The 26,860-nt window shown below is 42.1% G+C and overlaps 1 protein-coding gene across 4 annotated transcripts in view; it reads left to right on the top strand.

Moving 5' to 3' along the window:
- LOC135707167 (trypsin-1-like) overlaps positions 1-26,860 on the top strand; it is a 64,626-nt gene that overhangs the window by 33,376 nt on the left and 4,390 nt on the right. Inside the window, exons 2-3 of one of the 4 annotated variants that reach the window (XM_065228913.1) lie at positions 4,566-5,174; positions 5,238-7,378. The exons of 1 other annotated variant lie outside the window; for it this stretch is intronic. In XM_065228913.1, coding sequence (XP_065084985.1) covers positions 4,566-5,174; positions 5,238-5,572 — 944 coding nt within the window. In that variant the 3' untranslated portion in view covers positions 5,573-7,378. Of the gene's footprint in view, positions 1-4,565; positions 5,175-5,237; positions 7,379-16,853; positions 17,433-17,492; positions 17,899-26,860 lie in introns of those variants that run through there. 2 more of the 4 variants (XM_065228915.1, XM_065228912.1) reach the window with 2 other exon arrangements.

Consider the following 26,860-nt stretch of genomic DNA (forward strand, 5'->3'; position numbering starts at 1 on the left):
TTGTGGTCGGAGAACGAGCAGACGTGAGTATGCACTGCTCGTAGATGGTCGCGAAGCCCGGTGCTCACGTAAATACGATCAAGACGGGATCGTGCATTTCTGCTGACGAAGGTGAAGCCAGCATCTCGTGGGTACAGTTTTTCCCACACGTCGATAAGCTGTAGTTGCTGGACGGCCGTTCTGAGTGACGGACTTGTGTTCGGGCTGGACGAGTCACTTGGGCGAAGCACGCAATTGAAATCGCCCACTAGAATTACTTGCTCGGTGCGGTTGCGGAGATAGTAGGCAAGAGTGTCGTTAAAAAAAATTTCCCGAGCAGCACGATGTGCAGTGCCCGACGGGGCATAGATGTTGACAAGAGTGACATCTTGCACTCGTAAAGCGATCAGCCGACCGTCCAAGCTTTTCTCGACATGAGAATACTGGATGTGCGACTTCAGTGCGATCGCCGTCCCCCTCCTTGCGTGATCCACATTTGCGACAACGACAAAGCCTGGCAAAGAAAGCTGCTCGTTCTCCACCTCTTGCAGGCACACAATGTCAAGGTTTTGGCTGTTGACGAAGGCTCGCAAAGCGTTAAGCTTCGTCGGGCTCGTGATGGTGTTGATGTTCATGGTAGCGACGTTGTAGGATGTGAGAGACATTATGGAATGTATTACTCAACCATCTCGTCGTCTTCGTCATCGCGGCGGGGCTTTTTGAGGATAGGTCGCCCTCGACTTCGCCTGCTGCTCGTGGAAGTGTTTGACTCGTCTGTCTCATTGCCGTTCGATTTACTGCGTGGAGGTACACCACCAGGCTTTTTGAACAGCTCCACCGAATCCGAATTGATATCGGTCACCTTGGTGAGCGTTCTCGACGATGCTGGAGGTTGGGGTTTTGTTGTGTGTTGGGGTCTCGCATTCTGGCATAGTACTACCATCTCTGTTGGCGTGGTGAGTTGGCCGATGTGAGTTTTCTGGCCGAACAGTTCGTTGTCACTTGTCGACGGTGGCAATTCGGGAAAAGTTTCCGACGTTACCGGTGGTGGCGCAGCAGGCTTCGGGCCAGCTGGTTTATTTCGTGGCGGCTTCGGGGTCGATGGTTTTCGCAGCTGTTGCTGTTGCTGCTGCTGCTGTGGTCCCGTTTGCTTTGCCACATTAGCGTAGCTCTTCTGGACCAGCAGCTTTTTATTTTGTACACACGAAATACCCGTGTGTGTCAGCTCGTGGCAGTGACGGCACGACTGCAGTTGACCCTTGTAGGCAATGTATGCCTTCACTCCGTCGATAGTGACCCACGAATCGATATTTCGTTCTACCACCATGCGGACAGACCAGATTCCAAGCGGCACGCTACCGTACTCGTGACCTTCACCAAACATAAGCTCCCGGATTGAGAGCACTTCGCCATACCGACTGAGGAACTCGAGAATCCTCTCTTCCGACACACCTTCGGGAAGATCCCACACACGCACTTCGACACTTCCATCTTCCATGGTAATACGGAGCTTGTATTTTTTTTCCACTGCATTCCACTTCGTGTTTTTCGTCGTGTTCATCGACCACTTGTTGGGCCAAAGCTAGGTCGGCGACCTTGACGAACGCGCATGATTCGCCTCTATGACACTGTAGTCTCTTCACATCTTCCCTCTTCAGACCAAGTACCGTACGGCAAAAAACGTAGGTTTTTTCGTACGATGGCTTCAGAGGGAGATTCGAATAATCTATTCGAAAGGTGTTTTCTCGCCTCATCGCGGAAACACTGCACGCGACGTGGCCCGGCGACACAAGGACAATTGTAAAAAATGCCTGACTCTCTGATAAGCGTATTTGAAAAACGTCTACACGTCTCAGAAGCTGAGCGATAACTGTTCACAAACACCGGAACAAACTTTCTTCTCCCTCATACATTGTTCACAGCGACTTGGACAGTCTTCGTATCTACAGTCACTGTTATCGTTTGTCTCGCTTCCGAGGGGACTTTCGATCACTTTCACAGTAACCTTCTTTATGTCCATATTGGATACATTTAGCGCACTAATGGTCTTTGTACTCACAGTCCCTTGTTTAGTGCATCGATCCGCACTTCCAACACGGACTTGGTGGCACTTTTTTTTTTCACTAACTGCACGACACACGCGACGGCAATGAAGCACTGAAATTCTCCTGCCGCGCTCTTCCGCAAACTTCAACTGGTACAGCCCACCAATTTTCTTCGCTACGGCTGCTACGACTCCGTTACGTTGGATGACGCAACCACGGAAACCAGAGAAAACAACCTCTGCTCCCTTGGCAACCAGTCTTTCGACAGAAATCAGGTTCGATTCCAAATTTGGCACGCAGTACACGTCGGACAGGATAACTTCTTGCTGTTCTCCTTTCTCGTTTTGGCAAAACAAGCTGCCAGATCCGATGCCTTTCACCAACGTCTCGTTTCCATCGGCCAGCGTGATGGAAATCCCCGAGCTTGGCTTTAGCTCATCGAAAAACGAACGGTTGCAGGACGTTGCTCGAGAATCGACGATCCATACCTTCGATTTATTTTCGGTCGTAAATAGTAGCCATAAACGCAAACGGGTTCGCCTAGCCAAGCTTCGCTTTTGAACCTTGACTTTTCTTCGGCTTCGAATTGCTACTTGCTCTTCCGTCACCAGCTTTTGCCGCTGGGCATTCTCGCTTCATGTGTCCGGGTTTATGACAGTTGTGGCACACAACCTTCTCGTCGCCACCAGCACGCATCATCCAGCAATTTACGTTTCACCAGTTCCATGGTGAGCTCCTCGTCGGAACGGCTTTCCAACGCAGTAGTGAGTATATCGAAAGAGTCAAGCGAACCCCACACGTATCAATATATTGACGCGAAGGGGAATTATTGACAATAATATTGATGAATACAAAAATATTGTCAATATCGATATATTGACGTCAATATAGAATGTATTGACAATACGATTATTGTCAATAAAAGCAATCGTGTAGGGTCCACTTCAGGCATAAAGGGTGATCGGTCAAAATTTGGTCAAGGGAAAACCCGTGAAAATCGGTGAAATCGTTTATTTAAAAAATCAAATTAAATTTCTTTTTCAAGTTCAATTAGTATAAAATTCAGGAAAAATATTCAGTTAGGCTTCCGCTTTTCCAAATCCGAATTGCCGGGCCTTACGCTTGACCCCTGCCATCAGATTTTGTACAGCCACCTTGTCCACCTTCTTCGCCGCAGAAAGCCAGTTTGCCTTGAATTGCTGCTCGCCCTTAGCAGTTTTTTTGGTCTTCTTTAGGTTCCGCTTGACAATAGCCCAGTATTTCTCAATTGGGCGGAGCTCTGGCGTGTTGGGAGGGTTCTTGTCCTTTGGAACCACCTGCACGTTGTTGGCGGCGTACCACTCCATAGCCTTTTTACCGTAATGGCAAGATGCCAAATCCGGTCAAAACAGTACGGAACAACCGTGTTTCTTCAGGAAAGGCAGCAGACGTTTATTCAAACACTCTTTCACGTAAATTTCTTGGTTGACAGTCCCGGAAGCTATGAAAATGCTGCTTTTCAAGCCACAGGTACAGATGGCTTGCCAAACCAGATATTTCTTTGCGAACTTTGACAGTTTCATGTGCTTGAAAACATCTGCTACCTTTCCCCTTCCTTTTGCCGTATAAAACTCCTGTCCCGGAAGCTGCTTGTAGTCGGCTTTGACGTAGGTTTCGTCGTCCATTACCACGCAGTCAAACTTCGTCAGCATCGTCGTGTACAGCCTCCGGGATCGCGCTTTGGCCGTCGTATTTTGTTTATCATCGCGATTTGGAGTCACTACCTTCTTGTAAGTCGATAGTCCGGCTCGTTTTTTGGCTCGATGCATGGTTGTAGACGATACACCCAGCTTATTTGCGGCATCTCGGAGAGAGAGGTTAGGGTTTCGCTTGAAACTACCGGCAACTCTCTTTGTCGTCTCAGCGGCTTCCGGTTTTCGATTTCCCCCCGATCCAGACTTCCTGGCTGTCGACAAACGTTCCCCAAACACTTTAATTACATTTGTAACGGTTGATTTGGCAACTTTTAGCGATTTTGCCAACTTTGCGTGCGAGTAGCTCGAATTTTCGCGATGCGCGAGCAAAATTTTGATACGCTGCTCTTCTTGCTTGGACGGCATTTTGACAACTGAAGAGTGAATTCCAAAATCAAAATAGGAGCAACATTCTACACACACACACACCTTCAAAATGAGGGGTGTTCAGGTTTTTTAAATGCAAAATTGAAAGAAATACGTCAAGTTGATATTGACCAAATTTTGACCGTATCACCCTTTAAACCGATCTTTACAGTCAGTGGTTTGGCTTGTTATGTGTTAACAACGGTCTTCTGCCATAGCTTGAATACATTAAACTAGAATACCGATGTCCGAAGCCGTGTCATTGGGTGTTGAGTTTATCCAATTCCAATGAATTCCTTACCACCCGTTCCCCTAAATACCAATACTTTGATCGACCAATCGTTTGCCAGGCCGTTCCTTCTATCGTCAAACTTTTCCCTACACAAAGTACTGGCTACATAGCTTTGGGATCTCTAAATGTATGTCCCATTACCCATTTCAGACGGAGATCCGTGCACGCTGACCAGTGGTGGAGTTGGCCAATGTCAGAGGTTCAGCGAATGCGGTAGAAAGTATTCTGATCGGAGAACTATTTGTGGCTTCTTCGGGAATGAGCCCATCATTTGCTGCGATGTGGTCCGTCGGCAGTGCGAAGGGATTCGTCCTACTATGAGAAGAATATCCGATCACGTCGTGGGAGATGTCCACACGGCGGACGTTGGCGAGTTTCCGTTTATGGCACTGATAACGTACATTAACGCTGGATATGAAGTTGGTGATGAAGACTTATCCCATCATCGCTGTGGCGCTGCTCTGCTATCCACACGTTTTCTGTTGACCGCTGCACATTGCATTAAAACCGATTTAATACCCTACGCAGTCAAACTGGGAACCAATGATGCAACCGATGCAGGAGCGGATTCGTATTTAATTGACACAGTTTACGTGCATGAAGAGAATAAGAAACGGCAGAACGACATCGGTATAGTTAAATTGGTAAAGGACATTGCACTAAATGATCAGATCAAACCAATATGTGTTTACACCAACCCGGAAGAACTATCCGAATCGGTGGATTTAACCGTGATGGGTTGGGGAATAGGAAATGACGGTAATGCATGTTTTGATTTTCGTTTGCGAATTGATTAAATTAATCATCATCCATCATTCGCAGAAGAATTGTCCGGTGTGCTCCTCAAAGGAACCGTTCACCCAGTGCCGCGTTCGATCTGTCAAGCAAGGTTTAATGCAGGGTTGTCAAAACGCATCCAACTGCAGGACACTCACATGTGCGCACTGGGAGATAAAAACGAAAATGGTACAGCTACCGACACGTGCCAGGGAGATTCCGGAGGTCCGATGGTATTGAAGGAGGATGATCAGAATTATCTCGTTGCGATCGTATCAACTGGTCAAGGCTGTGGAAGCGAGCACTACGCCGGGGTATATACGCGAGTAAACAAGTTTCTGCCGTGGATTATAGAAAAAGGAGTTTTTCTGAGCCTCTAGAATTGGAAATTGTTTCAAGGATGAATTTTCAAAAGAACGTATCGACGATCGTGATAAATATTTAAACGTCAATTTGTGGAAACTCTTAGCTTGCCCAGGTAAACTAACACCACCATCACTGCCGGTAAACGAATAACTGACACATGGGTTATGGGATTTCCTGCTTCCCCTGGCAAAACAGATAGGTTAAAGTTTCCCAAAATGATGGTGATGTAAGTTTACGTAGTAGAGCTAATCTTGAACTCGTTTACAAAAACAGATAAGTCTTTTTGAAAATTAATCCTTCAATTAGTCAGATCATAGCCGAATTTTAAAATAGTCAATATGTCAGAGCGATAACCTAGTTACCACGATGTGCCATACAATTATTAATAATATGTATTAAATATGTTGTACACACTTTGATTACTTTTAGAGAATGCCTATTTTTGTCCAAACAAACAGTGATTTTGTGATTTTCCAGTAACTGACTCGGGAAATTCCAAGCTTTCGGTAAAAAGCATATAGGATAAATCGATTTAGTGTCGGCCTAAATGCCCCTAATTTGAGCCCATTCAGCAATCGACTTTTTCCAGAAATGTCTATAGGTACCGTCCCAATGACGTGTTCATTTAGATAAAATTGATAAATAGCTGATTTTTAGCGATGGGCCCAAGCTTAGATCCATAGGCCTATATGAGAGCCATTTCCCCTACAGGGCGACTGAATGTAAAAGACCAATAATCCATCATCATTCTCTGCTTGACCGTCAAGCAGTACAGTTCGGCTTTTTACTCGCTCTCTCGAGTTGTACGCAAGTTCGTTGCGATAGTGTTCGCGGTGTTCGGTGAAGCATCGCACGACCCCAGCTTGGGGAAACCGCCGCGTGTTGACGTGATCGCTATTCCGGCCGAGAAACAATCCCGATCGGACACCGCCAGTGCACAATTGGCATCGAAGAAGCTGTTGACGAACAATCGTTACGCCATCCTGGAAAAAGGCGATGCACCGAAGGTGGAAAAGAAAGGAGAAAGTTTCACCGTTCTTCGTAAAAGGATTCCCGGATGGCTTGCGGGAAAAAATCGACTTTTACATCGGTAAAGGTCTCAAGTGCACCATGCGCCTGTGCACTGAAGGCATCAATCACTACAAGGCCGTCGAGACGTTGCTGAAGCAGCAAACCGTGGAGTAGATGGTCCTGCGTGGCCTTCTCGACATGGAAACAGAGAGAGTATTATGGCAAGCTGCACGCACCTGATGCCTGCGAGCTAATGGAGAACGCAGACCTAAATGTGCCAATTGTGGTGCAGCACATTGGGCAACCAGCAAGGCATGCCCGAAGCGAGCGGAATTCATTGATATCCACAATAAAGCCTCTATCCAGCATCAACCTAGTCGCAGAAGGGTGCCGGAATACAACGGGCAGAACTTTCCTGCCATCCCTCAACGGTGCCAAATTCCGGTGCTACTGTCACTTCCACTCAACAACTATTTTGCTGCTGGTACTGCTACATTGATCCGTCCAACAACCGCTGCACCACCTCCGCAAACGAACGAGAACACAGACATCAGCGGAACTTGTAACAGAACAGATTCATGATGCCGTTTCCCTCATCAACAAGTATGGACCGTGAAACCATCATAATAGCAAATTGGAACGCTTGCTCGCTCAAGAGCAAGAACATCGAGTTCGTTGAGTTTCTCAATGAACGAAACATCGACATTGCCGTCAGAACTGAAAGCCCTCTGAAGCCCGAAATTAACGCCTACCAATATCCCGGGCCTGGGAACAACACGTGCCAGTATCCAGACAGGTGAGTAACACTCTGAACCTTGATAGTTCTACTAAAGACTTCGGTAACACCATTCGTAGGCAGTACCAGCGTACTGGTCTGTGTAACTTGTAAGCCAATTGTAATCGATTAACAAAGATCGTTCAGGTCAGGATGGTGGATCTCAGAAATACCGATTTTGCCAATAAGATCTGTTTTCTCCCAGAGATTGTGCAAAATTTTTCTGGAGGCTAACCAGAATCTTAAAAATAAGCGCAGACCCACATTGGTTCTACTGAATCGTCGCGATGATTTAGTGTTTCATCTGATAACTCCTGTTGAGAAGGTTGCTGTGATTGGCCAACACTTATAGCGAATTCGTTTATTATTCAGTTCCAACCTGGATCGGGTATCAAGATTGGGTCTGCTTGTTTTCTGACAAACGTCAGTTTGCTCGTTTGTTTTTAAAACCTAGCTCAGGTTGAGGTTCACACTGACAAAAAGTTCGGTTTCGCACTGGGTTGGAACTGGTGTTAACCCCGATAATAAACGAATTCGCTATTAGTGAGCTGCCATAATCTCGGACAAAGCATAATTAGTCCACATGAGGCTGCTGTTGCTGAAAATGGTCACTCCACACAGTGTGCCATAACAAGCTTAGGCACATCTGAGCACAGTCTGGGACGGGACTAGACAATCGGGTAGCGATTTCGAGCCTATTTGCTGTCAAATCCTAGCCAGTTTCTGATTGGTCGATTTGACAGTAGCAATCGTGGAATAAAAAGGACAGAGGGATCGCATAATGGGGCCTCCCTTAGCTCAGTCGGTAAAGGCGCAGCTACAAAGCAAGACCATGCTGGAGGTGGCTGGGTTCGATTCCCGGTCCGGTCTAGGAATTTTTCAGGTTGGAAATTTTCTCGACTTCCCTGGGCATAGAAGTATGATTGGACTTGCCACCCAATTATACCAATGCAAAAATGGTACAGGCATCGAAAGCTCTCAATTAATTACTGTGGAAGTGCATCTAGAACACTAAGTTGAGAGCACGCAATAAGCTAATATGCGATATGCAATAAGCTTGAAATGCGAAGAAGAAGAAGAAGAAGAAGAAGAAGAAGAAGAAGAAGAGGGATCACATCAATCTGGCTGGCCGTGATGCCGGAATCAATGTTGACGTCAATGGCGTTGTTAATTGTTTGTATTTGTGAAAGGAAAGTTGAAAAATAGAGTGTACTGTGTGTTTTAAGCGATGGATATTGTTGTTTGTTTATGCTTGTTTTATTGTGTTGAGTAAAATCGATGTACAAGCTACTAGACTGCGGTAGAAGCTCCGATTAAAATCCAAATTAAAATAGAAAAAAAACATTTTACATTTCTGGCATCATTGGTCAACTCTGTCAAACACCACGCACAACTTTCCAAAGGGCATTCTTCAAAAACATTAAGAAGAGTGAGAAGCTCGATTGCCAAGTCCCGTCCCGGGGGCACAGTCATTGGTACTGTTTGGCAATTTTTCTGATCTGTAAATATTTAAGCTGGCAACACTGAACTTTTTCTGCGCCAGCGCAGTCTGTACGTGTCAAAATTTGTTATTGATGCTGCCACAAGACAATCCAATATTTTCAAACCACAATCGCGAATCTCCACCAAGTCTCGCCATGGATTCTCCTAAATCGAATTGTCAGCCTGATGCCTGTCCGAAGAAGTACACACTTAATCTAGCTCAGTTAGATCTTTAATAGCCGATTACCTCGGCATTTACTTTTGCTGATATCTCTGCAAAATATCTGTTTGTTAGATGATATCTCAACAAAGTGTTATTTGTTAGCTGAGTCTTCTGAACAAACATGGAATGTTTAATAGAAGTTTATTCAGGCAAAATAAGCTTCTTCAGCTAAAAAATGGCTTATTCAGTTGTTAAGCAACTCAAATTGTTTGTTAGGTTGGCAATTGTTTTACTAAATCTCAGCTAACAAATAAATTGCAAAACTTCTCGGCTGTTGGAATCTCGGCGAAAAAAATCATTTCACACCGGACTGCGTACAATCATTCCAACCACGCAGCATGAAGAAATCAGGTTAATCCACAATCCCAACATACCGGGAAAAATGCATCACCCAAAGTTCTCATCCCTCTTGGGTTCATGATATCCTCCAGCTCCGTTATCAAAATCATTACACAGACTCCGGTGATGGCAGTCCCGTCCACGTTTCCTCCTATCTGGGCTCTATCCGTTCATTAGATGAACAGAAGACAAAGAACAGCTGACAGCGGTGCCGTGACCGGACCGAGGTTTGCAGCCTCGGCCATGGATACACTATAGATACTATAGATTCCATAGATAAGCGGAGGCAAAGTATAATGTAGCCAAACGAACTGTCAGTTAGTGTAGCCAAACGAGCATGACTTCATCATGGTGTTGTTTGGGGGAGAAATATTATAATACACACTAAGATTATTTTACAGATTTCAGTAAAATTTTACCGAAATCTCAACAGCTGAACGTTCGGTAAACAATTTTACAGTTTACCTGTAATTATTTACAGATATCTGTGAAAAATTCACAGATATTTGTAAAAAATTACAGGAAATCTGCGAAACTGTTTACCAAACGTTCAGTTTTTGAGATTTCGGTAAAATTTTACAGATTTCTGTAAAAAAATCTAAGTGTGTATTATGAGCACAAAACGCTTTCCACACTCCACATTCCGATTTATTTCGCGGACAGCGGAAGAACGAATGATAAAGCAAAGCATTCCTCGGTTCATTGTTGCAAAGATTTGCTTTGCACTTCATTTTGAACTTTTGCGCACGAAACAAAACCAAACTGCCCAACGAAGAGCTCTATGATGGCATGAACTTTTTTCACGGATGCCAGTAAGATCGTTTATTTTTCATGGTTGCCAAAACAACTTTTTGTGCCTCCGCTTATCTATGGAATCTATAGTATCTATACGATACACGAATCATCGATGCAGTTCCCACGGCTGCGACTGCTTCCAATGCTGTTGCTTTTCTTGCGGCTTCTGCTTTATGGGGTGTTTACACTTGCTATTTCACTAGCGCTAATGGTCCAGCTGCTAGCCAAAAAGCTCACCAGCATAATGTAAATAAAGCATCAGCGTCTACCAGCATGAGATTTCAGGAGCAACTGAAATTCGAACAGCAGAAGGAACAGCATCAACAACAACAGTACCGTCTTGGCTAAATCTACCCGCAAGGTCCGTATATCGGAACGGAAATGTTTTACCTGCTCCATCTTAGGCATCTCAGGTCATCTAAGGTTTCGAAAAACAATACAAAAACAAGAGCTGTCAAAATACCGGGTTGCCATTCAAGGCATTATTTACTACACGGTAAGAAAAAAGTACCCAAAATTGAGTTCCTTTCACTCATCACGTGGCTTCCGTGGGGCTAGGTAAAATTAAGTTAAATAAGAAAACTCAATTTTGAGTAATCCTGAAGTTGACAAAAAAAATAATAAAACGGAGCAGGCTGAAACCGAACCATGGACGTTGAGCTTACGGGGCCCGTTTGTTGACCACTCGTCTATCAACGCTTGTGAAAATGAAATGGTTAAAGTCGCATAAGAGCAACCTCAATTAAAATAAACTTATATTTGAGTTTATTTATTATTACTCAATAGTTGAGTAAATTTTAACCAACGCCGCTTTTCTGATTTACTCAACGGCGGACCTCAAATGATAGAACCCAACGTTGAGTTTTTTTTAACTTAATTTTGAGTATTTTTTTTCTTGCCGTGTAGGGGCTGCTAAGCCAGTATTTTTCTGTTGTCTGCTATTTTTCACCCACATACTTACAACCAACACAAAACATACACATGCGGTGTACGCTACAGCTGTAAAATATGCAATGCAGCCGCAAAGTTCGTATGTGTTGTTCAAGTTTGTTATGGGCCATACATTTATAGACCAGTTAAGAGGATACTGTCAAATTTGTGAAATCCCACATTGGAAACATTTGATGTCATTATGTGATGAACTAGCTTACGGCTAAAAATCACAAAAATGAAGAAAAAAAATTGATGTTAGTCCCGTGATTATTCAAGCAAACAAAAGTCAGTTCAATGGCTTTTCGGAACTGCCGGCACAGCTGCGCCACACTGACCACCCCTTGAGCCAACCTCTATTTTATTCCCAACAACTTCCCGAAGTTTCAGAGATTTCAGCTGATGAATTGTTGGCCTTTATCAAATCTTCCAAAAAACATGAAGGTCCCAGAGATCTTGACTTGAATTTAAAGCTCAAACATATTAGTTCTAACTTCTATGATTAACTGATTACCAGCAAATAAAGACAAATCATCGCAAAAATCTAGTGTGCTATGATATTCATCAAGCTTATGTGTATTAATGTTTTGAACAATTTAGTAGAATATTTCAAACTAGTAGAAGTTTAAAGAAATTAATTAGTAAGTAGGAACTTTTATTAGGAGGTTTTCCACCAAAATCGTTCCATATTTCAATGAGATGAAGAAATAGCCACCTATAGTGTCTTCAGCAAACTTTCTTGATTTGATATTTTCTAAAACTTTGCACAAGACACCGAACCGGAATATGGAATTTTTGGTCCCATAACCTCTGGTCTAGCCACGGAGGTCATCTGGGGTGGGCTACATCCACCTCTTTTACTGGCTAGCTCGAGCTTGAGGCATCTTGCTCTCAGGGTCGGCTTTTGTCATGGAATCGCTATTCAAGAGTGCAATCTTTCCTTGACTAAACGACACACAAATTCACTTTAATCCTTTTTATTTCCTAACTAACACTTACAGTGGGTTGGGTGTGTAATGGTTGGCCGGCTGGCTGATGAGGGAATACGTGGTCGCGGTTGATTGGTCGGGGGGGACCGTGATGATACCGGGTGCCGTCGTCTGGTTGGTTTCACTCAGGGAACCAGTGTGATTGACCTTGGTTCGGGCTACGGTCAGGGTTGCCGTCAGGCGTGGCTCACACAGGGAAACAGCACGCGATGTCGTGATAAGCGTCATCGGTTTAACCTCAAAACTCGAGGGCCGGCTTGGATTGCCGAGATTTGGTCCACAAAGGGGTAACACTGGAAGCTAGCGTTTGGCGACATAACACAAGGCCGAAGCCTCAAGCCGATAAACTTCAGGCTACGCGCGGTACAGACTAACCCCTTTCGCTCCGTGGGTGGCTGGGGAAAACGGCCACAATCGCTCACGAGGTTCTAGCTTCGTCTACTTTTCTTAATTTTGCACGATGGTCTGTTCACTTCCGTGGTACTTTGGAAGAAGCCTCGATTGATGCTCCAGACCTAGTAGCTAGCCGTTCTTTATTTTCTTCTACCTTTTCTGTTCCTTTCTTTCCATTAGTCCTATATCCACCCGCGACAATCCAATAACCTTCCCCTGCAGCAATTTTAACGTGTTTTTGTGTGTACTAAATGTGTATTTTAACAAACATTGTTCTTGCTTTTATTATAAATAAATGCAATATTTTTACTTGCAGAGTGTGCATGCAACTTTATATTACTAAATAGAAGTTTATATCAACTTTCATATTTAATTTTAGACATATACAAATACTAATTAGGCATATAACAATAAATCATTGAAGTTTTAATACGAATAAGTTTTTATTAGGCAAGCAAGTTGGGATATTAGGTCGCAACGGTAACAATCGATGTGTTCATACGAGGCTTATTGTATATGAAGGCAACCTCAGAATGTACGTGTATGAACAGGCATTCTTGAAATGGGTCGTTGGATGTACAGTAGAGCTATCACCTTCCATCGCCAGGACTAAAACTGTATGCATCTGTGTGTGTGTATTCCCTCTAACCCCCACTGGCCGGCAGTGTTATTATGGAAGAACTCTCTCTACAATGTCGCATTTATGATCATTGTAGACAGCTTTAGTCCGGGAGTTAGACGGTGATAGCTCTATTGCAGATCCAGCAACCCATTTCAGAATGTCTGGAGAGTCACGCCCATTCCGAGGTTACTTTCACTTACAATAAGCCCCACATGTATGTATTACCTCTATCAATTGGATATTAGTATTACACACACACTTCCAGCTTCAAAATGTTCTTTTGAATCCTGGCACGTATTAAGTTTATGTTTTTTTTTATTGTAGAAAGCATTTGGACTGGTCTCACCATGTTAATTTGATCCTCCAATCCATGGGTTATGTAGTTCCGAACACAAATGTTCTTGCACTGAATGCCTGGGAGGATGTTCGCGTCTAGTGCTTTCCCTAAGAACCGTTCGTGGCCATCAGTTACACCCCGTCAAGTCTTGAGCGAGGCATTTTTCAGATTAGTCGCAATCTCCGACACCGTCAAGTGACCAGCAGCCGAAAACTTTTGCAAATGGAAAATTTGCTGATTCACGGCAACATCTGCCACCGAATCACCACCAAAACTCGCGACGGACACATTATCAGCACTTTCCCGGGCTAATTCACCAATCGGACCGGATTAAAACTCGTCCACGGTGACGAATCTCTCAATAGAACTACGCGCCGAAAGTGTGGCATCCGAACTCGGAGAACCGGGCTCCCGGGTGTGTGGGATCTTGGCAGGAAAAAGCCAAGAGCGATGGTGGTTCTGATGGTTCATACGTACTCTGTGTAGAGTTCACACGCACACTCTCATCAAGCTATTTTCAGGGCTGCTTCGCCCTAATTCAGCTCATGCTACACTGGGGTGTATCAGGCCCACACACCCACCGACACCAAACAATTGAGCTGCGACGTAGATTTTGGAGGTTAAATTCAAGGTCAACCGAAGCACTCAAGGCGGACCTATATTCTTCAATTTTTGTATCTAATTTGGCTTCAAAACTGGACGCCTCAACACAGGAAAAAACACGAAATATCGCTAAATGATAACTTTATGAAAACTTGAAACTAAATTTCAGCACACAAATTAACAAATTCAAGGCAAAAAAAAAGCTTAATTCGCTGTCGAAAAATACGCAGCAAAAGAAAAACACGTCAGCTTTCAAGCGCGGCCTACTGCGATCGGACTAAAACTATTTGCATCTATGTATAAAAATAGGTGCAAACAATTTTCTTCCATAAAAGCACTGCCGGCCAGTGGGAAATGGATTGTAGACACATACAGACACACACACATTTCAAAAACTTGGTGCGAACAAGGTTGCTTCGACTCACTTCGCTATACAATATATTTTTAAAATTATGGAACAATTGAATGCTATAATGATATTTTGTAAGTTACAGTGGCTGAAAGTCTCGCTTATAAAGATAACCTAACCTAACCTGTAAGTTACAACAAAAAAAGGTTGAAAAGTATACGTTTGACACATAGAACTTGTTAATTTCGCTTGCAGAGTGTCAAAATCAGCGATTTTATGATTCGTGAGCGCGAAGCGAGTCGAAGCAACTCTGGGTGCAAAATAGGATAGAGAATATCCAAATTTTATAAAAAATTGATGATCTACCAATTTGAACTACATTTGACAGCAATACTGACTGGGTGTATTCTATGGCTTACTTTCCCTACTAACATAATTCCTAAATTCCTGAGACATTTATGAGGGGTCGTCTCTCTTAAGTAAATGTTGAACTAACATACCTCTCCTATCCCTACTTGCTGTAAGGACGTGGCCAGGACAATCCTTTACTGTTGGAGAAGGATATGTCTTTATCTGGGAGATAGTAATTATTTCCTACTTACTATCTGTCCAGTAATAGATATCAGTCTTGCTCCTAATAGATTTGAATTCGTACCACCTACGATATTGTGCAACTTGTTCGATGCTAATGCTAATGCTACTATGTACCAGTGGAGGCGAACCAGCCCAAGGCTGAAAGCCTCCTTAATAAAGCTAAATAATAATAATAATACTATGTACCAGTCCTTCACTGACGGCTAAACTGGTATTTATGACTTAACACATCAATCTGCTTCATGCTTCCAAGCGTCTCAGCAATCTTCTCGTTATTTTTCTATCCGCAGAAGGATTCTTTTTTAGTCTGTAATTGTTCCCTTGCATCACTGCGCTTTGCTCAGCTGGTTACCGGACACCAATATCCGGCTTCTGGCAAACGTTTTGCTCCTTCTTCAAGCATTGAATATGGATATGCATTGATCTTCGGTTCCTTGAATCGGTCAACAACAGCGCTCGAATTAGTGGTAATGGTCTGCGGCAAGTTCTTACAACGCCGATCATGGGGTTTTGAAAACTATGAATTTAAATCTATCGCTGAATGTACACAGTAGATGGCGCAACTTCGAAAATGTCAAGTTGTACTACCGTAATGCACCAAATACCGGGCGGTTAGCTTTTTCTTTCCTTTGTTCGGGACATAAAACCACTGCGACCAGTTATTTGATCATTCTTGCATTCATCGCAAGGAATCGATTCTAATTCAAAAGTCCCGCTATTTATACCCTTCAAAGAGTGAGAGCACCCTTCAAAGGCGCGCCCCCTTGTCAGTTAAAATTGATTCCTTAGCAACAAAATTAGCCATGATACCGACAATGACCATGCATCATAACCCTAGTCTTAGCAGGTCTTAATTACTTCAAACTATTTTTTTTTTTTTTTTCCTTTGGTTTGTTTTCCGTCGGTCTTGTTTTCCGTGCTGAGCACCAATGCTACCGACGCGCCAGGAAGGCAGCTCCCACACCTGGACCCTACCTATCGACCCATCAACTCATGAACCGGGGACCAACGGCTTTACTTCCCATCCGAAGGAAGGCGTGATCAGAGATGTTATGCCTCAGAACATCCCGGCGGCGCCGACTGGGATTGAACCCAGGCCTGCTGGGGTGAGAGGTAATCACGCTTACCACTACACCACCGGCGCCGTTAATCACTTCAAACTAGAAAACAACAATTAGAAGATTAGGAATCACATAGATGAAGACTAGCTAACTCATTTTTACCTTGTTTCAAGATCATCCTCGGTGGACAAAGTCAAGTCTTGTCACTACCAACAAGGCATAAAAAGTAACAAGGACTAAGCGTTGTTTCTTTGATTACTCACAAATCATGTTCCCCTATTTTGAAGTAGCCAGGACTAGGAATCTGTGGTGATCTTACATCCCGTAAAGTACCATGAAAAGGTGATCTACCCACGGTATTTGTCAATAGCTTTACTGCCGCTCTTCGCATGTCGGTCCCATAGCAGTTTTTGTCAAAACTGAGTTTTACAATGCAAATGGTAGCTGATCACTCATATTTTCTTAATACTGGATGAACTCAATAACTTTGTTCTGAAAAAGTTTGGAAAGACAGCCAAATTGGTTGTCTCATCACATAAGAAGCAATGGTACGAATCAAGCTAAAAATGCGATTTTTTGCTGATTTTTGCCATGGGACCGACATGCGAAGAGCGGCAGTTTACAGGATGGTCAATGACCATTGTTGTGTGTGGAACCAGGCTACACCTAGTGTAGAAGTGGCCAGAATCTAACTTGAATAAAATCCATCATGTGATACTTCAAATCAATTTACTCACCGTGGATTAACTGGTATCATATTTCCATACCATATTTCTTGTTTACCCTTTACAGAAGGCGAAAGCTGCGAGCTGAAAAACGGTCGAACCGGCCAATGTCGAAAGTCATCCGAATGTTCTACGACCGGTACCGAAGGAGTCGTAGTGTGCCGATCTGTTGGCAGCCGAACCGTTGTCTGCTGTGATGTTGTCCAGGAACAGTGCAATACTGCCAATGCAAAGAAGAATGTTTCTGACCATGTGGTCGGAGTTGCCGGTAAGGCAAGTGTGGGGGAGTTCCCTTTCATGGCACTGGTAATGTTCAATGGAAGCGAGCAATTCTGCGGAGCGTCGATAGTTTCCGATAGGTTTCTGCTAACAGCAGCGCATTGTTTCCGGCATAGCAACGCGACCTCTGTTCGGCTAGGCACGATTGAAGCGGGTGATGCATATGCCGAAACAATCACGATCGCCAAAATTCACAGACACCCAAAATATAGATCCCTTAGTCGGACGAACGATATCGCGTTGATCGAACTTCGGACGAGCATCACGATGAACTCGAACGTGAGACCCGTTTGCCTGTACACGGAAGGGGAGGAGCTTCCGGCAACGCAAAACCTCACTCTGATTGGCTGGGGGAAGGACAATTCAGGTAAGTGATGAATGTGAAAATAATTTAGCACTGAAAGTAATCAATAATTCTATGTTGTAGACGAAACCTCTAAGGTACTTCTTAAAGGAATTGTACGACCAGTAGTTCGATTCGATTGTCAGCAGCGTTATGATAAAGGCATCTTAAGGATCAACATAACGGATGGTCACATGTGTGCCCTGGGAGACCAGAGTGCACAAGGTAGATTCACAGATGCGTGTCAGGGCGATTCTGGCGGACCACTGGTAATGAAACGTGATGATCGTTACTACCTAGTCGGAGTGGTATCAACAGGGCCCGGTTGCGGTGACGCTCAGCTTGCTGGAATATACACATGGGTTTCCAAGTATGTACAATGGATCGTTGAGAAGAACGTGTGGTGAACGAATCAAAGATTTTAATAAATGAATGACACTAAAACTGAACAGAGTGTCTAGATCAAATGGTTGTACCGCTGGCATTATCACTTTCCTAACCATCTTTATCGACGTTGGCTTCGATCTCATCACTTGAATATCCTTCCGATTCTTGAGAATGTTCGGTTGTAATTCCGATCTTTGTCGGTCTTGGCTGCTCCTGGAAGGATTATTTTGATCTCCTCCCAAGCATCATCTGTTGGTTCTCTGTGTAATTACAGGTGATCTGACAATAAAGGAGTCGAAACCGCGGACGCTCATTCATGCTTATGCTCTTTCAAGTCAGTTTCGTTAATTTCAGGGCAGTTCCAGGAACATCATCAAAAGAGTAGCGAAAACTTCAGAAAACATTGGCGAACTTCAGGGTGGTTCACAAAAAATATAGACAGAGGAAATACCGATGATTTTGGGGGGAAGTTTGAGGGATACTGAGGGAACTTACAAAAAATGTATTCACTTATGGGAATCTTCGAGAACTTTAAGGCGTTTCTATCGGCTTCAGGGAAACTGCAGAAACTGTTAAGAAGATTCTTCAGGGATATTTTTGCATACAACGAAGCAGGCAGCACCAAGGGAAGTTGTTGTGATCGGTATGGCAGCCTACCCGAGGAACCAACACTGAATCAACAAACTAAAAATGTTTCATTCTGTATTGTCCTCTTGACTTTTGACTTTAAATGATCTTCATGTCTTGAATTTAAAGACTACTTATAGCTACTATTAACAACTGCAACTGTGTTGCATTTCTGCACAAAACCTATTCCTAATGTCATCAATTTTAAAAGCTAATTTTGGAACGTTCGCCTATAGGTGAAGATCGGATATTCTTGTGTCGAAAAGATGATCAATTTCCGATCTTCACCTAGAGGCGAATGTTCCTAATTTTTTTTTTAAATTGATGACATTAAGACTAAGCTTGTGCAGAAATGCAGCACATCAGAACATGCTTTGATAAGCAATTTGTATACAGTAGGTTAGGTGTAAATAGTGTTTGTAGGTTAGTTGTTGTTGTAAATAGTAGTTATAAGTAGTTTCATTTTTCCAATTTAAAACAAACCAATCCCACCAATGTGGTCATTCTCTAAAACAAGCCTGATAGGACTAGGAACTGTTATTAATAATAATTGAAATTTCAAAGGAACTTTTATTTATTTGTCGTCAATCAGTGTAGACCGTTTAACAATTGTTGTCTTAAGTGCTATTTTTACAATTTTGTCTTTGTTTATATTTTTTATAATATGTCTTAAGAACAAGTTAAAACATTACTTCTAGTTGACGTTATGCGACGAATTAAAATATTGCTTTAATTTGGTTTTTGTCATTGTAAAGTCAATGTTATCGCAGTGCTTATTATATGGATCCATCATTTGGTTCAAGGGTCCAAATTTGGCATAATTCGTACGATGATGATTTGTAGCAAATATATTTCTATTTATATTTATTTTCAAACTTAAGTTGAAAAGACGCATCTGTGTCACTTGATAACTCAAACATGTAAACAACAGACATAAAAAAGATAACGTTATCAACGGGGACCCAAACTAATAATGCACGAACTTAAAACTCAATCATCAGGCCTTTCTTTTTTGCTCACGACAATCATGGTTGGTTCTTCTATTTCATACACTTTAATTTCGGGTTTGAAAGGGGTTAGCTACTCGCCATCGGCTCTGCTATACCGACGGTATTTCAAACCAATCAACCAACAATCAATACGAAACAATCTATTTTAAATGGGCTCACTACTTGACTAGCCTATTGGTCCCAAGCAAATCGATTAACGTACCCCATTCTAGTCGAAATTCTGGTACTACACAATGTTTGTTTTGATTTGCTATGAAAGTTTGCCAGATAAAATGAGGGGTTCCTGGATTTTCCTATGTTTCGAGGGGTGCATCGATTAGCTTGGGACCGAAGATAGTACCATAGAGGTAACTCTTAGACTAGAAGGTCCCGAAGAAACGTGCTCAACTTTTTAGCTCAGTTCTGGTACTCTCTTCGGTCCCAAGCTAATCGATTCACCCCTCGAAACATAGGAAAATCCACTAACCCCTTATTTTATCTGTCAAACTTTCATAGCGAATCAAAACAAACATTGTGTAGTACTAGAATTTCGACTAGAATGGGGTACTTTAATCGTTTGCTTGGGACCAATAGGCTAGTCAAGTACACCGAGGTGATTTTCCATATACCTTTTATGTGTGAAACCACATAGTTTTTTGAAATTAGACTTCACAAATAAAAAATATGTTTGAAGAATATATAAATTATTTGGTTTCCTACCAATACATTCAATGGCATATAAGAAATGAATTTAATTTGCTTTGGTAAATAGAATTTATGTGTGAGGTTTATAACATTTATTTCTCGGTAGAACGTAAAGGATATGTGTCTAATTCAAATGAAACTCATGGTACAAATAATAACGCTTACGTGTCAATTTCATATATTTTATGTGCTAAAAATATAAATAAAATAATAACAATACAGACTCTGGTAAATTAATTATTTTCCTGAAGATTTTACACCGTCACTGACGTCAGTGGATTGTATATTCCCGCGTGAAGGCGTTTTTGGTTTGAGTCCTCCGATGTATGTCGAAGGTGCCTCGGAGGGTCTAGCGTTTACATCGCCGCGTTTAGTCTCTACGTCCTCCTCCTGCACTTCCTCCTCCTGCACGTCATCCTCCTGCACGTCATCCTCCTGCAAGTCTTCCTCCTACACGTCCTCCTCCTGCAAGCCTTCCTCCTACACGTCCTCCTCCTGCACGTCCAGCAGGAAGAATCCCTGTGTAGAATTCACAAAAAAAAATAATTTCAAACAAATAACATTTATTGCACTAACTCACGTTTGCCTTACGCCATTTAGTTATCCGACGGAAGATTTTGGTTTCCTCTGATTTTAAAGCTTCTCCTCGGCTGTTGGCTAATGTTTATGTGAATTTTGTTTCGCTGAAAACAATCGAAAATAATAGTTTTATGGAAAATAGTTAAAGATAAATGAGATAAATAATTATTTACCTTTGAGAATGCTCAAGTTTTGTTGGAAGATGGAGACGATTTAGTACAATTTGTGCAAACTTATTGTCTGACGCCATATTAATAGTGTGCACTGAATTGAATCACTTAAACATTATGTGTGAAAACACATAACCTTCATCTATAAGATTCGAACCATAATTTTTATGGCAGCATAAATAAAATTTGTAACTCATATACGTGATATGGGCTAGCTTACAGTAGGTAAGGGGTTTATTATGAAAATTATGTTAACACGTATAAACATAATGTTTTGAATATCTTATAAAAATTATGTGCACAGACAAAATAAACATTAAGTTTAGAATTTTATTAGTGTAGTGAGCCAATTTAAAATCGTTAGTTTCGTATTGATTGTTGATAGTACCCGAGCTGAGCCTAAAAGTTGAGCTCGTTTCTTCGGGACTTTCTGGTCTTAGAGTTACCTCTATGGCTGTAGTCTGTACACGGATAGAAATCTTCTTATACCTTATGGCAAATTTCTATTGCTTTTTATTCATAAAATGTATAAGTCAACTAATAAGCAGACGCCTTGCAAAAAGTTAATGAAAATCATGTGTCAAATGAAATGTATAAGCGGTCACATATACCTTTTATGCATTCTTATAGGACCTATGTGGTTTGTCTTATGGAATGTATAAGGCTGATGTTTTGGCAAAAATGTATAAGTGAAACACATGAATAAAATAATTAATTTTCGTTTCGTGTATAGACTTCTCTGACGTTTGTGAAATGCAAAAGTATAAGTGCAGAACTCGGGGTAAATTAGAAGTATTAGTGCAAGAAAACCTACAAAATGGTGAATTGACAACCTGGAAGGAGCGGAATACCTAGCCCTGGTCCTCACAAGTTCCTACTTAACGCCTCCTCGAGTCATATGATAACAAAAGACTACCAGCTGAAACATGGACACAGCTGGGTGGCGTAGCCTGGGCAATGTTGCCAGTCCGGCAATAGCAAAGTGAAGAGGTGCGACGCGAACACTGGCACGGTAACCATAGTACGATGATAGAGGAAATGCTTCACCAAACCCGAGCGTCTGTTCACCATGGAAGTGCGGCTCAAAACGGCGTCTGTTCTCCATGTTAGGAGCGGCTGATCACCGGCATAGTGCCAGCGTGGGACTCTAAACAGAGCTGTACACGATGGTCCCCCGGCGAGACAGGGGGTTGGGGCAGGCCCAACAAGCCGCCCTGAAAAAAAACAAAGTTGCAAATACCGAAGAAAGAAATACGGATCGGAACAATCGGCACAGACCTAAGCGACGAAATAAGGACTACGATTGGAAACTCGGAACATGGAACTGCAAATCGCTCGGCTTCCCGGATTGCGATAGGTTAATCTATGACGAACTTCAACCACGCAACTTCGAAGTCGTAGCACTGCAGGAACTTTGCTGGACGGGACAAAAGGTATGCAAAAGCGGGCATCGAGCGGCTACTTTCTACCAGAGCTGTGGCATCACCAACGAGCTGGGAACCGGCTTTGTAGTGCAGGGTACGATGCGCCAATGCGCCAACGCATTAGTTGTTGTTGAACACTGCTTTTTATTGTGCAAGATAAATGTTATCTTAACTTTGTTTTAATGTAGTCCGTGAACTTGTTCGAAACGTGCGACGATGTTGTTCAACAACTTTCAACATAAATTGCAGTTGTTGATGTTGCCTGCTTTGATAAAATTTACACATAAATCAATTTTACGGATGTTACGGAACTTCTCACGGACCATCTGGTGACTACTCAGAGCCATTGAACAGCTAATGTATCTAAAATCAACATTTTACTACACTCCACATAGTTGCAGAGTAAAATCAAGGCCTACTTTGATCAAATTTACACAGCAAAAAATTTATCAGATTTTCCGGATCTTCCAGCGGGTTATGCCGTGACCACTCGGAACAATTGAACCGCTAATATAACAAAAATCACCATTTTACTACATTTCACGTAGTTGCAGAGCAAAATCAAGGCCTACTTTAATCAAATTTACGCAGCAATACATTTTATGGATGTTCCAGATCTTTCGGCGGGCCACTTGGAGCCAGTGAACAGCTAATATATAAAAAATCATAATTTTACTACATTATATACAGTTGCAATGAAAAATCAAGGCATACTTTGATGAAATTTACTTAGCAACCAATTTTACGGATGTTCCAGATCTTTCGGTGGGTCATCTGGTGACCATTTGGAGCCAATGACCAGCTAATATTTCAGAAATCACCATTTTACTGTATTCCATATAATTGCGGAGGAAAATCAAGGCCTACTTTGATCAAATTTACACAGCAATCAATTTTACGGATGTTCCGTATCTACCAGCGGACCGTCTGGTGATAACTCGGAGTCATTGAACAGCTCACATATCAAAAATCACCATTTTACAACATTTCTCATTGTTGCAGAGAAAAATCAAGGCCTACTTTGATCGAATTTAATTTTACGGATGTTTCGGATCTTCCGGCGGATCATCTGGTGACCACTTGGAGCCATTGAAACGCTTATATATCTAAAATCATTAATTTACTACATTTCATATAGTTGCAGAGAATAATCAAGGCCTACTTTGATCAAAAATACATAATAATCCAGATTAAGGTTGATCCAGGTCATCGGAAGGCCTTCCGGTGGACGCTCAGTATTTAGAACCAGGTTATGGGTTGATTTTGTTAAAATATTAATCAGCACTACCCATAGATGCCTGTTGCTGTGGATTTTCAGCACCACCTTGTTCTAGACGACTGGTACCTTTTCTCCCCCCGATGGCCTCTCGGAAACCCGGAATAAAACCGGAACCACTTGGCCAATCTGTTCCAATTTTTAGTAGATCAAAATTTTGAACATTTTTCTACTCACTGTGAAAATTTCAACCAATTTCATGGTTAAACAAAAAAGTTATTCCTATGCAAACATTGCTATTCGTATACCTGTTCGTAAAAATAAAAACTGAGCAAGCGCGTTAGGCCCTCCCCAGAAGTAAAGCAGGCGGTGTTCGTTTGAAACGCTAATAACTTTTCGGAGGTAGCTCGGATTCACATCCGGTCTTCAGTCAAGATGTTCCCAATACTTCAAAGGTGCTACATTATGTACACGAAGAAAATCGACCCACTACAGCGCCACCTAGAGGCGCGAATGTGAAAGTAGCTCGCTCCCCCATACATTTTGTCGATTTTCCCCATACAAACTTCAAGCCGTTTGAGCGAGGGGTTCCCGTGAACCAAATGACTTCAAATTTTGGCAGGGTGTTTCTGACCCCCAAAACTACCATTCCAGAGGGTAGCGTTTGAAATCCCAGATTTGACCTATTTTGAAACAGTCTAATGATTACCAACCGCATCCGGGAGCTACGAGTCGATCGATGCAAGAAATTCTTGAACTTTCTTAAACGAAAAAATCCGGTAATCCTGTTCACCGACGAGAGCATGTTTACCGTCGATCCCGTATCAAATTCCAGAACCTACCGGTATATTAGTTCTCTTCCGGTAAAAGACGTGGCCGACGAGCACAATAACGTGTATCTGACCAAGCATTCTGCTAGCGTTATGGTGTTTAGATTGGTGGCCTCCGATGGCAAAAAATGGACCCGGTGTTCATTCCAGAAGGCGACAAGGTCAACAGGGAGGTCTACATCGGGATTTTAAGTAAGTATGTTCTTCCGTGGATCAAAGAACAGTACGGTCCGAAGCCAAATGTTGTATTTCAACAAGATGGGGCTCCGTGCCACACCTCGAACCGCACTCAGAAGTGGTTGCAGGAACATCTTCCGTTCTGGGCGAAGGATATGTGGCCGCCATCCAGCCCCGATCTTAATCCGCTGGATTACTCAATATGGCGCGTCATGAAGACCAAGGTCTGTTCTAAACACCACCCGAGTACAGCAAGCCTCAGACAAACATTGACCCGTACCTGTAGAAAAATGGGTCCAGACTACATTGTTAGAACCTGCCGTGCATTCCGGAAGCGTAAGGACGTAATTGCAGCAAGTGGAAATTCGATCGATAATTAACATAGTTTAAGACTCTGAGAATCATCCCCCCTTTGAATAAATAAAAAAAAACTCGAAAACAAAATTTTTGAGATTTTTTTTTTAATTTTGACATTGCTCAATGGTGCAAACATTATCACGCATACGGTATATCGAAAATTTCTGGTGGAAAATCTGCACCGTTCTGGTGAACGGATGGTAAAGCTTTTCTAAATTTTTTTGGTGTTTAATTTGCATCCTTCTGCTTAATAGAGAAACAATTTTTAATAATAATTTCTGGTGGAAAATCTGCACCATTCTGATGATTGGAGGGAAGCTGCTTAGCTGAAAATTTATGATGAAAAATCTGAAAATAGGGGCCAAGCTTTATTTGGTGCAAACTGATGATAGGAGATGCAATCTATATTGAAAATGTCTTGTGGAAAATGAAAAAAGGAAATGTGCACCAATCAGAAGATTGGAGAAGCATTTTTTATTGAACATTAACGGTGGAAAATTTGCATCGTTCTGGTCAATTGAAATTTTCTGGTGTAGAATCACCTGGGGGCAAGTTTGTATTGAAAATTTCTGGTGTAAGATTTGCAAAAATCTGCTGTGGTAAGGGGCAAGCTGAATTGAAAATTCCTGATGTAAAAATTGCACAGTTCTGGTGAATGGAGGGGCAAGTTTTATTGAACATTTCTGGTAGAAACACTACAACGTTTTGGTGAATGGACGGACAACTTAAACTTGACTTCCGAGAAGAACCTCAAGGGTATTGAATTCTAAGGACAGTTCCAAAAGAAAAAAATCTGAGATTTATTTCATGAAAATTCTGCGAATAATTTCTAATGAATCTTGCAAATGGGTCCAAGATAATTTCGAAAATAATACCGAGATAATCAAATTTTGAATGAAATTCCAAAGGGATGTTGAGGAAAAATTTCATAGGAATTCCGAGGATAATTTCAAGCTCATTCTGGAAAAAATTTCTGGAGAATACAGAGGAAATTCTTCTGAAACTTTAGGGGAATTTCAGTTCCAAGGTGTTCTGAGAAAAAAAAGTCCAAAAATATTCCGAGAAGAACCTCAAGGATATTGAAGTTTTAGGACAGTTCCAAAATATTTCTGGGGAGAATTTTAGTGCATCCTGCAGATAGTTCCAAGATAATTTTGAAAAGAACACCGAGAAAATCAAATTTTGAGTGAAATTCCAAAGGGGTTTTTAAGCAAAATTTCAAGCGAATTCCGAGGATAAATTTCTGAAACTCTAAAGAAATTTCAGTTCCTAGGTATTTTGAGAAAAACATCATTAAGAGTTCTAAGTATAATTCCACTGGACTTCTGAGAAGAATTCCAAAAGAGCTCTTAAGAGAGTTCTAAAAAAAATCCGAGAAGAACCTCAAGGATATTGAATTCAAATAATTCCTGGGGAGTATTCCAAGAAAATTCTGTGAATAATTTCTAGTGAATCCTGCAGATAGTTCCAAGATAATTCCGAAAAGAATACCGAGAAAATTAAATTTTGAGTGAAATTCCAAAGGGATTGCAGGGAGTACCGATAATTTCTAGCTCATTCCGGGAATAATTCTGGATAATATTGAGAAAGTCAGAGTTGGTTGGAAATGCTAACATGAAGCTTTAGTGTGATGATTTATTAGCTAGAGAATGATCTTTAGAAGAATGTAGGTGGATAGTTCCGTTAGAGTACGGCAGTATGAAAATTGAATAGAAGTTGAAAATGAGCGAAGGGCCATTAAAGCGACAGTTTTCAAGATGACGCACATTTTTGCCTAGCCCGTACGATGTACGCGGGGACTTGAAGTATGTCTCCAAGTCCACAGGCAAAAATGTGCGTCCCTCTTGTTGCTCATAAACTGACTGCGGCTGTGGAATAGTTCTAGCGACGTTTTCATCACTACCTAAAGCCCCACGTCGCGAGAGCATTTCCAGTCGATGGTGTGTTATAATGCAGTTCTTCTTTACCCAACTATTGTGTTGCTCCTCTCG

This window comes from Ochlerotatus camptorhynchus, unplaced genomic scaffold (assembly GCF_037179485.1).
Source record: "Ochlerotatus camptorhynchus isolate MF236.1 unplaced genomic scaffold, CSIRO-AGI_Acam_v1.1 ptg000304l, whole genome shotgun sequence".
In the NCBI taxonomy this organism is placed as follows: Eukaryota; Metazoa; Arthropoda; class Insecta; order Diptera; family Culicidae; genus Ochlerotatus; species Ochlerotatus camptorhynchus.